This window comes from Schistocerca piceifrons, chromosome 1 (assembly GCF_021461385.2).
Source record: "Schistocerca piceifrons isolate TAMUIC-IGC-003096 chromosome 1, iqSchPice1.1, whole genome shotgun sequence".
Taxonomy (NCBI): Eukaryota; Metazoa; Arthropoda; class Insecta; order Orthoptera; family Acrididae; genus Schistocerca; species Schistocerca piceifrons.
This window is the reverse complement of record NC_060138.1, coordinates 578,530,724-578,548,910: the sequence shown is the minus strand read 5'-3', so window position 1 is coordinate 578,548,910 and position 18,187 is coordinate 578,530,724. Positions and strand designations below refer to the sequence as shown.

The 18,187-nt window shown below is 37.1% G+C and overlaps 1 protein-coding gene across 1 annotated transcript in view; it reads left to right on the top strand.

Annotated features, from left to right (window-relative positions):
* The window catches only part of LOC124786080 (splicing factor 3A subunit 3), a 78,303-nt gene that overhangs the window by 43,896 nt on the left and 16,220 nt on the right, over window positions 1-18,187 (top strand). Inside the window, exons 4-8 of the mRNA XM_047254234.1 lie at window positions 3,360-3,432; window positions 9,924-10,015; window positions 10,138-10,359; window positions 10,611-10,747; window positions 11,793-11,948. Of these exons, the coding sequence (XP_047110190.1) occupies window positions 3,360-3,432; window positions 9,924-10,015; window positions 10,138-10,359; window positions 10,611-10,747; window positions 11,793-11,948 (680 nt within the window). The remainder of the gene's footprint in view (window positions 1-3,359; window positions 3,433-9,923; window positions 10,016-10,137; window positions 10,360-10,610; window positions 10,748-11,792; window positions 11,949-18,187) is intronic.

Sequence of the window (18,187 nt, the reverse complement as noted above, 5' to 3'; positions counted from 1 at the left end):
TGGTCACACTAAAAAAAATTAACTTATAAGATTTATGTAACGTGTTAACACATGTTTATTTAGTGCTGCATATGTTGTAAATTGCTATGGGACTATTGGTCTGCTATTTTTACAATCTATGACACTGATTGTCAAATTGAAAGATTTCTAGACTGGGGCCGAAACCCAGATACTTGAACTTTGTAACGAGGGCTATGCTGGAAGTTTTTAGCAGAATGTGTGAAAAAAAATGTATTTGCCAAAAAACGTTTACAACTTTTCAGAATACTCTCCATTAGCAGCATGTATACATTTTTCCATTCTCTGAAACCACTTAGAAAATGTGTCAGTCCAAGCTTCTTTTGGGATGTCACTTAGTGCACTCTTGTATGCTGCAATGGCCTCTTCATCTGATGAAAACCGCTGGCCTCAAATTTTTTCCTTAGTCTTAGGGAACAGAAAGAAGTCACAGGGGGCCAGGTCAGGTGAATAGGGGGGATGGGGTAACACTCGCACTTTTTCCTTCTCCAGAAAGTCCATCGTTCTGGCAGCCCTATGCGCAGATGCGTTGTCGTGATACAGCAGAAGATGCCCACTCTTGGACTTTGGATCCTGTGACTTCCATGTGGGGATGACTTTTGGAAGACAATCGTTCACATACCATTGAGCATAGACTGTACGACATGTGTCCAAGGTCACAGAGTTGAGATGCCCGATCTTTATGAAAAAAGTTGCCACCATCTTTTTTTCCAGAGCTCCGACTTCATCGAACTTTTGTGGGTGGTTCCTCCCCTGGGAAGCACCACACAGAAGACTGTCTCTTCGTTTCAGGGTCGTAATGGTAGACCCACGTTTCATCACCTGTGACGATATTGTAGGTGTCTTGGGACTTCCCTCCGTTGAATTTTTCGAGAATGAAACGACACCAGTCCACTCTTGCCTCCTTTTGGCTTTCTGTCAGGGAATGTGGCACCCAACGGGCACATCTCTTAGTAAGGCCTAAGTGACTATGGACGATGGTTTGTGCTGCTGTTGATCCAATATTTAGGGTCCCGTCAATGTCGCAAAATGTAAGATGTGGATCTTCTTTGATCATTTTCCTCACAGCATCAATGTTTTCAGGAGTCACAGCTGTTGCTGGCCAACCGGGACGAGGTTCATCTTCAATTGACTGCCGACCCCTCAAAAACTCGCGAAACCAATTCCCAACTGTGGCCCTGGAAGGGGAAGCTTCACCAAAAACACGCAGCAAAGAAGAATGGCATTCTTTGGCACTTAAACCCTTTTTATAACTGTAAAAAATCATGGCGCGAAAGTCACGACGCGACAGCTCCATCCTGCACCATCTCTGACTGAGCACTGCCTGTGCTTTCTTACCGCGCTGTGGGGGGATCACACGTCCCAAGGTCAAAAAACATCACTCTTTCGAATGAAAACAACCCCATTGTCCTCCGCCTTACAGTTTACGGGCTGCTAAAAACTTTGGGCATAGCCGTCTTAACAACGCCCTTACTGAGTGAGATATTCGAGCACAGTCGAGTGCAACTTTCGATCAACTTTGCTCTGGTCTCTGGCTGAGCTGTTCTTCGCTATGTTTCAGAAGTGCTGATCTACAAACCATTCAGAGGATATTGTATAGAGTTTGTTAAGTAGTAGAGAGGTATTAGCTGGAGCTGTGAAGGTGGGCTGTGAAGACACCTGTGTAGAATGATTATAAGTATTCCCCATTAAAAGTGAGGGATCAGATTTGAGTCATGGTTACACGCTATTTTAATCTGCAAGGAAGTTACATGTCTCATGTTTAGTTGCAGAGTGAAATTGCATTCTGCATTTATTGGGTTGGTCCATAAGTTTAATGAACACAGCGAGTTTAATGAACACAAGGCAGAGACTTCAGTAATTGACAATATAGTCTCCTTCACTACTTAATACTGGGGTAACTTTTTTTTAACTTTTCAATTCTGTGAGTAGAAATCGTGTGGTTTTGAAGTGAAGAAATTGCTGAGCCATGTTCAGAGTGCATTTCCAACTCGAAAGGAAGCTCCTGGAAGGTTGTTTAGTAGAGAACAGAAAGGTGAAAATCTGAGAGCACAAGATCACGTCAATAAGGTGGATGGAATGACTCCCCAACCCAACTCCTGTATATTGTTTTCTGACATTCTAGCAGAGTGTGGACAGGTGTTATCATAGAGTGTGTAGTGTTTTTGTGTTCCATCTGCAAATAAATGTCAGCAGTGATGGTTACACCTCGGTGAAGCAATTCATAGTGCAACAAACTGTTGCTGCTCCACCAGGTACATAACATTATGTTTTGTGGATGCACGGAGGTCTTTGTATGCAGAGTTGCTGCTTTGTTTGGGCTCAGGCATTTCTTTATTTTCCTTATGTTAGCATAAAGACGCCGTGTCTCATCACCAGTAACAATATGGTGGGATAGGAATGTTGGGTGTTGTTCATGAGCCAATTAATGACGAGCAAGCAGAGGTGCACATATGGCCACCACTGATTTTTGTGATTTTGGCGTAAAGTGTGTGGTACCCGTACACCAGATTTCTGAACCATCCCCTTTGCATGTAAATGTCCCACAATGGTGGAATGATCACACTTCACACTGGCCAGTTCTCGAGTACACTGACATGGATCACTGTGGGTTAATGCATTTAGACGATCATCATCAAATCCCGAAGGTCTTCTTAAATGTGAAGAGTCACTAGTATTGAAGGAATCCTCCTTAAAAGGAGAAAGCGATTTTCTTGCTGTGCTTTGTCCCAGTGGGATTATCCTGATACATCATGCACATGCTTTTGCTGCTGTCACACTCCACACACTGTATCCAAATGACAGTATGTGAACTCAGAGAGCTGCAGTGAACCACAAATAAAAAATGACAATTGATAAATGAGACCATAGCAACCAGAATACCAAAATGCAAAAGAAAATTGCTACACCGAGCGAGGTGGCGCAGTGGTTAGCACACTGGACTCGCATTCGGGAGGACGACGGTTCAATCCCGTCTCCGGCCATCCTGATTTAGGTTTCCCGTGATTTCCCTAAATCGTTTCAGGCAAATGCCGGGGTGGTTGCTGTGAAAGGGCACGGCCGATTTCCTTCCCTAACCCGAGCTTGCGCTCAGTCTCTAATGACCTCGTTGTCAACGGGACACTAACCACCACCAAAATTGCTACAAACTTTTCCACCAACCTCATAGTTTGTATTTTATTATGGCTTGCCTGTGAGATAGTACCAAAATCTAACAAATTATTAAATGCAACTTGGTCACTGCTTATTAAATGTTTTTATATTGCAGATTGTAACAGTTTTGAAATGCTGTGCAATGGAAATTGTGAACAAGCTTTAATGTAATTTCTCTTCAATTTCAGATCAGTATCCCTATGTCTGTGGAATTTGAAGAACTGAATAAACTGCGCGAAAATCCCTCAGATGAACAAGCAAGTATGATAATACTATACTTTCATTTACTCTCAGCACAAGGTAACAGAACGTAGCTTGTTAAATAAGCCTGAAAACTTCGTACTTTGTACAAGTTGTCTTCTTCCTCAGATATCTGAAGACAAAAGTCTGTGTGACAAAATTCTGCTTAGATGCTATTTTTGATGAAAATAGTCATAAACTGTGATGGCATGTAAAACAGAAGACATAGACGGTATTCTTAGTTGTGTTAATCTTGTTACTTAAATATCAATCTGCTCTTTTTAAGCTTACCTCACAGTGTCTCTTACAGATTGTGTTGCCGCATTTAACACAGTGCCTTGCTGACTGGGAACGAAGTCACTGAATTTTACTTGTGGTTTGTGTGTCTTGTTTAACTCGGATCCATCCTGATTTTAAGAAAAATGATTTTTTTATGGTTATAAGACATAATGGATGAAAAAGTTATTTTCCTGTTTTATACAAAGTCTTTTTTTATGTATTGATCCAAAATAAAAAAAAGTACTGGCACCTGGATTGGAAAGAGAAGCAACTGTTAGATATTGCATTACTTTCTTGTTCAGCTTCTACAAATTATGGAGTTCCAGTTTATTGCTTTTCATAGGATGCAGTTGGTTCTTGGTCATAGTGGGCATCCAGTATTAACATTTAGAACAATAATGGAAATTCTTGGGTTGAGCAACACATAAAATAATGGAGTGAATGGTTGCCTATAACTTATTCTATATTAACCTTTCTTCATCAGGCCATTTCTCCAACTTTACTACTTGCTATTCTTGCTGTTTTTTGGTAATTGAATTTGTTTGCTTTAGCTGCAGTGTTACAGAATGTTACTATGTAAGACTCCTGTGAGTCTTTATCAAAATAAGAATTGCATTTATTGATGTAAACCATTTGTTTATCATCTAGTTTTTGTGGATTAAGACCCTTGGTTTACATATTGTACAGACTACTGCCTCCAAAATGCAGCTGCATCTTATACTTGAAAATTGTATAAAAATAACCTGTATGCAGGTGTGTCTTGTACTCAAAATTAGTTTAAAAATGTCCAGTGTCTGATTTAAAATTCTTGCCAGTCTAGAAAATGGCCATATTTTCTCTGCTGCAGGGAACGAATCTCTATCTGGCAACATTAGATTTAACTGGAAGCAGCAGTGCACTGATGCGACGAACATGAGTTGCGGGGATTCACAAACTTGCTAAAACTGTCTCCCTCCCACCCCGCCATCTTGTACCCAGAACACAGTCTAACCTATGATGCTTAACTGCAATCTACGGTACCAGTGAACTTGAATTGAAAGTGATTTGTGTTATTGGTAACAGTACAGTAGTTGTGTTAATAAGTAAAAGGTATTAATATGATGCGAGCTATAAATTGAAAATAATATCATATGCTGAAGAACATGGAAACAGAGCAGCTGAGCGGCATTTTGGCCCTCCACCAACAGAAAAAACCACTTGCATTTGACAGGCTAGTAAAGGAGAAATGAAAAAAATGAGGAAGACCAAATGTCCAAACAGAAGACTGAATCCAAAATGGCCCGATCTAAATGATGACTTATTGAAATGGATTCAAAGGCACTGTCAAAATGGCATTGGAATTAATACAGAAATGATTCAAATACAAGTTGGTAAGGTAGCGCTACAGTAAAACTTAACAGACTTTAGCGGTGGAGTTGGTTGGTGCTAAAGTTTTATGAAGCGTCATGGATGTAACATGCGAGACAAAACCAAAATATCTCAGAAAATGCCACCAAAGTATGAAGAGAGAATATTTCTTTTCATCACTGTATTGTTCAACATCGTAAGAAAATGAGTGCGGAACTAAGCCAGAAATTGAATATGGACGAAGCTCCTCTGACATTTGATATACTGAGTAACAGAACTGATGCCATGAATTGTGCTAAAACTGTAACTATAAAAACAAGTGGGCGTGAGAAAATGTGCTACACTGTTTCCTTCCATGTTGTGCTGACAGTACTAAACTTAATCCAGTGACTATTTTCAAGCACAAAACAATGCCAAAACCTTTGGAAATACTGCCAGGTATTGTTGTTCACATGACAAGGGTTGGACAGACGAGACATATGAAATTATGGATTATCAGTGTGGGAGAGAAGTAAAGTTGCTTTGTTGAAGAAGAATTCTCTTCTTGTGCTAGATCAATTTAGTAGTCACTTGAAAAATTCTGTGAAAGAGAAATTGAGACAGGGAAACACAGAGCTTGCTGTTATTCCGGGAGGACTTACTTCACAATTGCAACTTCATAATATCTCGAGAAATAAACTGTTTAAAGTGTAAATGAGAGACGGATGGGACGAATGGGATGATAGATGAAACCCAACATGAATTCGTGCGAAGGAAACCAGTATGCGGGTGGATAAAACAGTCATGGTCTGGAGTGATGAAGACATTATTGTTAAATCTTTCAAGAAGTGTGGCGTAAGTAACACTCTTGATGGCAGTGAGTACCATTTTCTACGTGATGATGATGATGATGATGATGATGATGATGAGGAAGGAGAAGAAAAGTTTAGATGGTGATTTTAAAGGTCAGTTTGGTTTTATCAACTAAGATGTTTTCAGTCTGGCTTTGCTATCTAATAATAAAATGGGAGAAGTGCCATTAAAAAAAAAAGCTTAAAAATTAAGGTGCATTTTATAGTGAGTGGCATGTATTAGTCTGTACAATATAGCAGTATACTTGTATAATCAGTGAACCTTGCAATTTTTGAGTTGTCTTGCCATGTCATTGGAACAGGGTGTCTACGCTCTGAGACAAGCAGGAAATCCGGGAAAAACCTGGGAATTTTTTAGAATTCCTGAAATTTTTCATTGTTTTAGTCTTGAATTAAATTTTTGTAGTTTTGACTGGTAAGAGCTGCTAAACAGCAAAATGCATCAAAGGCTTTAGGACGAAGATATGGAATACTTCATAACAGCAAAGTGCTTCTGATGAGCATGACGTCACAACTGTTTAAAGTTCATTTTAAGCAGTTGCTAGCTGATGCTCATGCGCAGTTGAGTTGCGTATGAGCAGTGCCTTCTCCCACTTCTGTCTACTGGAAGCGTGGGTGGCTGCACCAGTAGCAAGAAGCAGTCACGCTACACAGAAAAATTTTTCTGGCACACCCAAGCTGCCAGACTCGCACATGCGCAGAGCAGTCTGGGTTTTAGTGGGGTGGGGTATAGTGACATGTTCGTATTTAGTGATTTTACTGTTTCCTTATGTCCTATTTCCTCTTCATTTACAGTTCACATGTAAAATGAAAACAAAACGGATTTCTGTTGCCGGGAGCTATCAGATGAATTGAAACACATTCACACAATTACAGAAGGCTGTTATTAGTTTCAGTTTTCTGATTTGATTTTATTTCCACATTTTTGGCAGTCAAGCATTAATCGCCTTGCACAGCAATGATGTTATTTTTGTTGGTTTGCTCAATAAATATGGCTTTTATTAATCTTTTCAACAGATGCAGTCAATTTATAAGAAACGAAGTGTTTCATTCCACACTATTGGCTAGTTTCAGCTGTTTACTGAATTTCAAGTGCACATTTTTGTCTTCTGGGACGTATGGCATTGTCATAATAAGGAATCAAATACTAGACAATATAGTACTGGAACTCCAAGAAGTGCACTGAAAAACTTAGTATCAGGTTGGGACATACAAATGTGTCCTTTAAGCTGAATTATGCATTTTAGTATGGGTTACAAAATTCCTATGCACTTGAAGTATCCTTTGTTGTCCTATTTCTTTTATGACGTCATGTAAGATCTCTTAATGCTGTATGTGTACAAACATATGGGTTTCCTACATCATCGTAGCTGCCCAGGCATAGTAACACCTGTTTTCTGGTGCTCTCTGGCAGCTGCTGAAATGAACCCATGTTTAAGAGGTCGTGGGAAAATATTGCAAATGGTTCTTTGAAAAGCGCTATTATTGTCAAAGGAAATTTGCGTTTACACAGGATGAACTACGTTATGTGTGAGAATGTGCAATGAATTTCTTAAAGCACAGGGCATTTGACTCCCATTTAAAACTTAACACTTCCAGGACTAGTCGCTTAGAATAATTTCAAACCCAGAAGACCAGACATTAATGTCATTGTTTAAAATTTTACTAGCATATTTGTGTGATGTATCTTAGAGTGTAACACGCTCTAAAAAAACCAATGTTATATTTGAATGCTTAACTTTTTTTGTAGCTTATTAATCTTCAAGACTATTATTATATCTGAAAGCTTAGCTTTTCATGTAGCTACTCTATGTACATTAATTTAAACCATTAACTTTTCCTATTTTTGTGTTTGTTACGTGACAGTGGTGTTGCTATTGGCTGACTACATCACGTATGTATCCTATGGTCTGAATATCTGCTGTCATTGGGTGCCGAGATCACATGACATTAGCTATGACTGGTTTACAATAGCACATTGCAATCTCTATTTCAGTGCTTCTGAAATTAACATGTTGTGTTTGGTGGGATTTGAATTTATACTTCCGTAAATATGCAGCATGTCGTAATATGAAAATATGCAGCATAAATGTTGCTGCATGTCAAAGATCTATCCAAAACACATTCCTCTCTCCCCCCTTCCTTGCTGAGTTTAATTTTCTAAAATGCCGGAAAGTTCTAGTGCATTTTTAACAGAGAGATCTGGGAAAAAATCTGGGATTTGTGTGTGTGTGTTTCCGCTTATACACCCGGTGGAAAGTCAATTACATATGTTATAACAGGAGTGAAGCTAGAACAGAATCTCATTGAACACTCTCGTTTTGCTCCATTCCGAGTTAAGTTTTATTCCTGCAGTGCAGTTGGCCACTGTATCGCTCTGCTTTCTATTATGAAGAGACTATCCTATCCATGCAAGAAAGTTGCCATTAAAGACGTAACATTTTAGATTCCCAAGCTGAATTGTATGGACTACACAATCAAAGGTCTCAGCAACTCACAAAATATGCCGTCAGGATATTTTCTGTTGTTAAGGGCTGACGGGAATTAATTTCTGAGAAAATATTTTTAGAACATAACTGAAAGGTAGTTAGGTATACTGTGAAAAGAGTGTAATCATGGGCTCCTTTCCTAGTTTTTTTTTTTTAATAGAGTGTGTGTTAGATGTAGTTTTCATCTCTTCTTTTTATTGAGGGTCTAATGTCAGCACATTTATGTTGATAATGAAAAATCTCTTTAAATTATAAATTCATTGCAAAGATGACTCAAGGTAGGTCATAGTGAGTCAGCACTAAAATTCAGTTATCTGCTAGAAACACCCTCATGCCCAGAATGATTACTGCTTTTTAGTGAGATAATTGACTTTTGGTGGTGTAATTAATATTGACTGCAGTAAATCTTATACATTTGTATTTGATTGGTTATAAGTCGCTGGAATAATTGTTACCACTGTTTGGCAGTAATCACTGTACTCACAAACCTACTACACCAAACAAGAGTCCTTTTTTTCTTTATATAACTTTCTGTTAAAAATATACATTGAAGAAAAAACCTTAATGTAAAATTTTTCTATTTGGAATTTTCCAAAGATTTGTACAAAAACTTTCAATGTTGAGATTAACTATGAAAATTGGAAATGATACTATTCATATTGCAGACGTAATAAATGGGAGCGTGCGCCCCCCCCCCCCCCCCCCACACACACACACACACACACACACACATATTCACCAGAGCAATTTTTTCAGATGGTGTTGCCCCGTAGCTGTACAACCAGTTTCAGTTGTCTGGCCATCGTCACGTTCCTGTATACCAAATAAAATTATACAAAAGTAACATTACAGCCATAAATTGCCATGGATCTGTTTACTGATGTAAATATTAACAAGAACAACAACAACAATACATAAATGTAAGGGAATGTCACATACATTACAGTTTAAGCCTATAATGCCACTTATGTGTTATTTTATTTGGTTTATAGGAACATGATGATGCTTAGATGACTGAAACTGTTGTAACGTGTGTAAATAATACCAGCAGCTCAAGGCAGTACTATGACTTTTTCAAATCCTGCAGTTTGTTACGTAAAGGAAAGCTAGGTCTGGTACCTTACTCAGTTTTTTAAAATGTTGTGACAAGTTAACTGGTGTGCAGATAGGCGCATCTGGTCATGGACCAACTCATAGCTTCATTTATAACATTTCCTCTTTATGCATTTCTCATTTTTGGCTTTTGGCCATCAAACTTGAGTGCTGTCAATAGAAAACATCGTCTTGGTCGACATTGTTGATAAAATGCTAGTAGCATCATTTCTGTCCATATCCAGCTTTCTGAAAAGAGTAGAATAAAATAAAACATTTTGCTTCCTTAAAATAAGTATTCATTTTTTGTTTAATACTATTTTGAATTGTAAGAAATTTTATTTTCTGCTTAATGTGAAAAATAAGTTTGTTGTTTTACCTAATATGGTGATTGCTATTCCTTTTCGAAATGTCCTTCGCAGATTTAATACATTTCTCGTGACTTACTTCACAGACATGGTTGAGTTTACGGATGAAGAAGGTTATGGAAAATATCTTGATCTTCATGAATGCTATGAGAAGTACGTCAATCTTAAGGGTATAGAGGTAAGTATGCAATTTTTCATAAGTTGTTTCATGATTAACCATGATTTTTTTATTTTATGGCCGTGTGATGATACACAGCTAATGTAAGAAATGGATTTTTATACTTAAGATTTATATTTTAGAAAGTGGACTACATAACATACCTGACTACATTTGACCATCTTTTTGACATACCAAAAGATAGAAAAAATTCGGAGTATAGAAAGTACTTGGAATCATTGCTTGACTACCTCCATGACTATATTCAGCGAATTAAGCCATTGCTGGATATAAATGCTGAGATGGAAAATGTGCAGAAGCAATTTAATGCACAATGGGAAGCTGGAACCTTCCCTGGTTGGCCGGTAAGTCACTTCTTCAACAAACAAAACTCACTGTTCATTGAAAATTTGAATACAACAAAATAAAATATATTAATAAAAGAAAAATGAATAAAATGTGTATCTCATACTCTTTCCTTTAAAAAATGTTTTTATATCATTCTTGATATGATAAGGGTATAGTTTTTATGACCATTCATTTACTAATCTTTTTCATTTGACTGCAAATCAAAATTCATTCACCTCTTTTTAAAAATAGTCCTCTTTGCTTTCAGAAAGAAACTGGAAGCGCTCTTACTCATGTTGGAGCTCATCTTGATCTCTCGGCTTTCTCATCCTGGGAAGAACTGGCTTCTCTAGGCTTGGATCGACTCAAATCTGCACTTATGGCTCTTGGACTGAAATGTGGAGGGTAAATATGCATACTTGTCTGATAAAAAGTCAATTTTTTTTGGTCCAGTTAACAATATGCAACCTTTGTCTTAATATTATGCCACATTGTAATGCAATATAAAAGCTTTTGACCCAAGACAGGAAAGATTCAAAGCAAAACCAAGAAAAGAAAATGTGCAGGTTGCATACCACATGGCTGATAAAATATTTTTGTCTGCTGGTTGCCAATGACAGTTTCATTCATGTAGTACTACATATTTCCTCTGATTTTTTTTCATGTTTTGTCACAATGAAATGGGGGTTTAAATTTCATACCCATGTACATAACTGAATTTTCTGTTATTTAAGGCAAATACTTTGTGGTTGTGTGCATTGACAGTAATGATGTTGCTTCCAGTTCTAAAATGAGCAACCTGTGCTCTGTTATTTGGCTTGAACACCAGTGATGTAAACACATTTTTCATACTATTTTCAAAGTGTTTCTCTTTATTTGCATATTTTTCTCTAAAATATTTGACAATTACTTTCATGTCATTTTGGAATTTATTATGTGTTTAATGCAAGCCAGAAGAATGTCTTTTGTCAAATCACATTCTCCCCTCTTCCTCCTGCAGCTGCCATATTTTGAGGTGCTCCTTTTTAAACAAATTACTATTTTTCATAAATATTAGAAGGTGGGTTGTCTCTGTTTCTTCGTGTTATCAGATGGCGGACCAATTGAAGTTAGAAAAAATATGTATTTTATCACAGTTCTTTTATTGGGCCTAGTGGTTGCTGGTTTGGGTACACCATATCATCCTCACATCTTCTCCTGGCATGCAGTATTTGACACACCTGCTTGGGAAGCAGCATGGCACCTGCATGCCAGAGGCTTGTCTGAGGATGGTCCTGTGTTCTGAAACCAGTCAGCAGTAGGCAAAATAAGAGATGGCATTTATAGACTGAAACATATATTTTTTCTGGTTGTGTTTCCTGCTGTACCAAGTGACATTATGTTGGGAATATGTAATTTAAACAGTTTCTATATTAATAAATATTTATGTATGTTCTTGTACTTTTCACAGAACACTTGAAGAAAGGGCTCAGAGACTGTTCAGCACTAAAGGGAAAAAGTCATTAGATCCCAATTTGCTAGCCAAGAACAAACCAGGTAAAGCTGGCCGTGGCAAAGAAAGTGAAAGGCAGAGAGATATTGCTGCATTAGAAGCACAAGTTTACAGGTAATTTAATTATTTTATGTCTTGTAATGTACTTTATTGTTCTGGAACAAAACATGTGCTAGAATCATATTACAATCCACATTCATTGTGTTCTGTAGCTCACTATTTTTATATCACTTCCCTTTCTCTGTGGCTGTCAAATTGTGTAAAAATATTAATTTGTATTGTATAAAATATGATTATATTTGTGTTCACTTGTTTGTATGTTTGCTATGTAATGTGTTTAAACCCAAAAAGAATACCCATTAAAGTAAAATAATCCAACAACCAAACTGATACGTCATATATCTCGTGAATTGCTGTTATGTTTAACTTTTTTCCTCTTCCTTTTTTTTTTCATTTTATTAGGCATAATGACAAAAAGTGCACAAGGCAGTTTGGACGTAATGCACTTTATACACTGCAAACACAAATAGAACATTTTTATATAGTTAATGTTGATGTAGTGCAAGCCTTTGTGATTGATTGTGTATGCAGATTACATAAAATTAAATGCAATAAGCAGATATGAGGACTATCCAGAAAATAACTTCTACTAGGCCATAAATAAATACTGCCATAGGTAAAAATAAATATTGTAAATTTTTGAAAGCTGAACCTTTGTATTGCTTGTCTGCATAATTGCCATTCAAATTTAAGCATTTGTCTTATCTGCTGACAAGTCAACTTATTCCCACTTCATAAAATTCTGACAGCATCTTGCACTTAGTCTAAGTGTTCAGGGTGAAGCACTATTTCTTGTGCATGAAGAGGTGGAAACCCTTGGAACAAAGTCTCTACTGTAGGATGGATGTTCACAAGTGTCCCATTTGAACTGATGTAACAGTTCTTGTGGTTGTCGAGCATTGTGTTACCAAGCATTATTGTGCTGTAAAAAGAAACCAATAGCCAAGATAACCAGGCCAATTGTTTTGAATGTCTACTCTGTGTTTTTTTAATATTTCACAGTAGACTTCAGGATTGATTTGCTTCTACATTCCGTAAAATCAACACACAAGGTTCCTTGAGTGCCCCAATAATTGCTAGCCATAACTTCTCTGACTGATTGGGTTTGGCCTTGGTTCTGTTCAGAAGAATTTTTTCTTCTGTATTGTAACAAATAAGAAAGCACAAAGAAGCAATCATCTGTTGAGTGTTGTGGTTCTCAAAAAGCGATTCAGAACTCAACGAGCACGGAACTAGTGACTCTCAACTAGTTTAGTCATGATCACTTACAGAATGCTCTGGAAATCTGAATAAAGCTGTTGATACATTATGGAACACAAGTTTTCATAAATATTTATGTCAGTTTCAGTTCCAGTTGTTGCTGATTACAGACAGGCAGCAAATGCTATTGGCATCAGCATCATTTACATTCATGTGTCCACTCTTTGGGAAATCTGGGAAAAAAGCAGGAATGTTTTTCATCCGGGAGAAACGTGGAAATTTTTTAGCATTCTGGGAATTTTTTATTGTTGTAGTTTTCAGTTGGGTTTCTGTATTTTGACTTGTAAAGACTGATACTCTAACAAATAATTTTACTTTTGCCTTTTGCTGCAGAATAATACTGTAGCAATAAAACATAAACAAGAGAATAACACCAAAATAAGATTTAAGTTGCAAAGGAAATGCACCATTTACAGCAAAAAAAACACACTGCGCACACAAGTGTATGCCGACAGCAAAATGTGTCGAGGACTTTAGGAAGAGGACTATGCAATACTTTGTAACAACAAACTGCTTTCGATGTGTGTGATGTCACAACTTTTTACATTTCTAACAGGTCATGGGAAAATATTGTGAGTTGTTTGAGAAGCATTATTTTCAAAGTCAATTTTTTTTCGTGCAAGATAAATTAAGTGTGAGAACATGAGATGGATTTCTTACATAACTGAACATTTGACTTTCATTCAAAAGTTAGCACTTTGAGAGCCAGCCACTTAGAAAAATTTCAGTCCCAGAAGAGCAGCCATTTATACCATGATTTAAAGTTTTATTGGTGCATAAAGGTAACACATTGTAAAAAAGGCCAAGCTTAAAGGTAACTTTCTACACTGCTGTTTAAAATTTGTAGCATTAAGAGGATTGATAAGTTTTACACCTCTGAAGGAAAGTATATTGTCTCTTGAATGGAAAAAACACACATTCATCTGGAGTATAGTGTATTTTCACCTGGGATTTTTTTTTTAAAAAAAAAAACAGGAAATGCGGGAAATAATCTGAGATTGTTTTTCTTGCATTCTATTAGACAAATTACACTATTGTAAAAAAATGAAAGGCATACAACCGTCCTTGTGATCTTATTTATTATGTAGCTACCAGTTTGGGCACTTCAATGTGCCATCTCCAGGCCTTTGTTGATGCTGAAGGGGTTGTCATGATCCATTTGTATGCTGCATCAGTGGCCAACATAACTGGTTTACACAGACTATCTGTAAGTTTGCTGTCAGCACTCCAACCGTCAATTGGCAGTTGATGGTTGGAGTGCTGGCATCACAGTTGCAGATAGTCTGCGTAAACCAATTATGTTGGCCATTGATGCAGCATATATACGGATCGTGATAACTGCTTCGGCATTGACTAAGGTCTGAAGATGGCACATTGAAGTGCTGAAACTGGTAGCTACATAATAAATTAGATCATAAGGTTACACTATTGATGCATAGCAACTTCACTCATCACATTTGGGCTATATAAAATGCAAATTTCATGATGAATGTCAACAGCTCCTGGATTTTATGCCACAGAAAGTTGTTTTGCAAAGAAGATTTCACGTTTGATGAAATTTTCCATTACAACACTACTATAGTCTCATGAAAAATAATGTAGCATTCTCGCTGTCACAGCTCTAAGCACAATGATGTACTCCACAAGTCAGTGTAGAAACTATTCTGTTTCCTTCCCACTCTACCTGGAAATTGGCTTACTTCCTGGGTATCCCCAATATATAACAATAGAATAAATGTCAGGAACTATACTGTATAACGTAGTTGCAAATTCAACGAAAAGTGTGACAGTTTCTCAAAAAGGAGAATATACTGCAGATATACAAATCACATCTGTCTTATTTAACCTAAGAGAAATGGCAGTCATTATTGTAAATTATTGTTATAGGTGAAGTATTGAGGAAACTTAGGTTTTATATGTTCTGAAATAACATTGAGCATTGTATTTCACATCTGATTTTCTTTTTCTGAGGACAGTATTGCTAATTGCATTTCGACCTTGTTTGCCAAAACCATCACAAACACAATTTATTGCTATGTTGTCTGCAGAAACATATTTCTAGTTTTATTTTCCTAAAATATTTTGTGATTTTTATTATTTACACTGTGTTTCTTAATATTTTTATTATTTGCAATGTTTTTTCTTAAGAAAGTCACTGATGTGAAACTTCCGGGCTTATTAAAACCGCATGCTGGAAAGGGACTTGAAGTTTGAAAAGTAAGAAAGAGGTACTAATAAGAGTAAAACTGTAAGGATGAACCATGATTCATACCTGGATAGCTCATTCCATAGAAAATTTGATTGTGTAAAGCAAAGGTTCCAGGTTAAAGTCCCAGTCCTGCACACAAACCTTTCAGAAGGTTTTGATATAATCGTTGTGGTGTGTCATTTCCTGTTTTCATCATTACATGTAACTCGAATAGACACTTGAAGAATCTTTGTTCTACATTGAAAGGGAGATTAAGAGCTAACATTTGAGATTTATTTGGGTTTATAATGTGGAATAGATGTTACAGTTCCTAAGTGACAGGTAGCAACCTCTAAACAAAATTGCCACTCCTTGTGAACAGTCATCACCACCAGCTAACAAAACTTTATCTGTTGAGGTTGCTTTGTCTGTTGGTATCTGCCATTTTTGGCACTTTTTCATTTCCTGTGTACAACTGTGTGTGTTAATCACTATAACTGTGTTGACATTAGTGATGTAATAGTGAAGCATTTGGAGATACGTGGGGAGCAGATGTCACTTGTTTCTTCAATTAAAATTATAGCTTATATGCACTGCTCTAAAAATAAAGTGTAATAAATTTACTGACAATTAAGAATTTTGATGGACATGAGTGTTTTATTATTCTGCCTGTTCAGTAGTGGAGACAAACTTATTTTGTAAATACCACTTATGCCCAGGCTTACAAAGTAACTAACTTGTTTGAAGTATTTGTCCACCAAAACACAGTCCCTGACATCGTAGGTGGTGTTTCTTTTATTTCCATTTAATCATAATCATATTTATTGTTGGATTGTGACCAGAAAAGATGGTGGTGCACCGTGCTTACTAATAAAAACATTAACAAAGGTGAGAAAATCAGCAAGTGCTAGTCTTTGTTGCTCCATAGTGTTCTGTAAGAAAGTTTTGATGCATTTCAGTGATGAAAAACAATGTTCTTCTTCTGATGTGATCATGGTAATTATAATTATTCTTTCAACAGTTTCACAAGTTCATTCAGTGTATCAGAAATATTATAAGCTGTTACAGAGTCTAGCAAGCACAGAGCTGCACACATACTTTTGAATCCTTTTCTTTCTTTAAATAAGAGAGCTCCGTTCAAAGTTTCTTTGCTTCCAAAAAAGAATAACATTCAATACCAGCTCTAAAAGAAGTTTCTGGAAAGCTGGAAGATTTAATGGTGAATTTCTTTGTAGAAAGAGAGAGGCTGCGGCTAAGTGTTCTCTAAGCTTGAATCTTTCTTTCACCCTGGAACTTACATCATCACATATGTCTTTTGCCTCCCGTAATAGATCACATTTCACTTCTCCATCTTCTGTTCTCACTCTTTTGTGATACTTATGCAATTCTGTTGAATTTTTCATTTACACATTCTCTGAAGTTTATAATTTCATGCTCAAAAGCTGTCAATTGATTTTACGCAGAAGTTGGGTTAGTATCCTTTTCTGTAGCTGATTATACAAAATATCAATGTGGATCATAATATTATGAAAAAACGAGAGCCATAAAATGAATCCTTCATCCTCAAAATAGTTACTAAGCCGCAGGCTTGCAGGATGGTATTTTCATCACATATCCCCATTGGTTATATTATTCATGCACTTGATAATATCTTCCCTATATTTGAAAACAGTATTGACACTCTTTGACTGGAAATGCAAAAGAATAAGCACAGAACTTGGCAGCTGTTTTCATAATCATACCTGCCAAGTTTTCCGGTTTTCCCAGAAGATTTCTGGATTTTGGGGTAGTCTTCCAGTTTTCTGGATGAACATAGTTTTTTTCCGGATTTTCAACTCCCGAGATTTTTCCTGCCCACTGTATTCATATCGCATTTTAGTTTTGACTTTCGATAATAGCTGCTATTCTGAGATGCGAGTGTTTGAAATTTGATGGAAAGTCGACCGACAATATTATTATGTGATTTAGGGTTTTCGTGGTGAGTTCAACTAAGAAATGATGTCATCAGTCTTTTAGGGATTTATATTGTGCTGAATTTCTGTGTATTATGCTATCATGGAAAGATGAGACATTAATGTTCTGTTCCATGTGTTTGTGTGATATAAACATTGCTCACGGAGGAAGAACTGAATTAATAAATCACATTAAATCCGAAGGCAAAGGTCCCGAGTTCGAGTCTCGGTCGGGCACACAGTTTTAATCTGCCAGGAAGTTTCATATCAGCGCACACTCCGCTGCAGAGTGAAAATCTCATTCTGGAAACATCCCCCAGGCTGTGGCTAAGCCATGTCTCCGCAATATCCTTTCTTTCAGGAGTGCTAGTTCTGCAAGGTTCGCAGAAGAGCTTCTGTAAAGTTTGGAAGGTAGGAGACGAGGTACTGGCAGAAGTAAAGCTGTGAGTACCGGACGTGAGTCGTGCTTCGGTAGCTCAGTTGGTAGAGCACTTGCCCGCGAAAGGCAAAGGTCCCGAGTTCGGGTCTCGGTCGGGCACACAGTTTTAATCTGCCAGGAAGTTTCATATCAGCGCACACTCCGCTGCAGAGTGAAAATCTCATTCTGGACACATTAAATCCGTTAAACACGTCTCCAATATGAAAATAAAGGATAGCAGCAGGAAAATTGAGTCATTTTGCAGGTGATGGCTCTGCTACTGTTGAGAGTGAGAACTTGACAGATGATTCCAAATGGGCTTGCTTGATGAGCATTCGTGTTCCTAAGTACTATAGGTTTTTAGGCTAATGCTTTCTATTTTGAATTTACTGCACAGCAGTGCTGAGTTTGAGTGGGTGTTCGGCTTGATGAAGAAGAATCACAATCAGTTTAGGTCCTGTGTGTCAAATGAAAC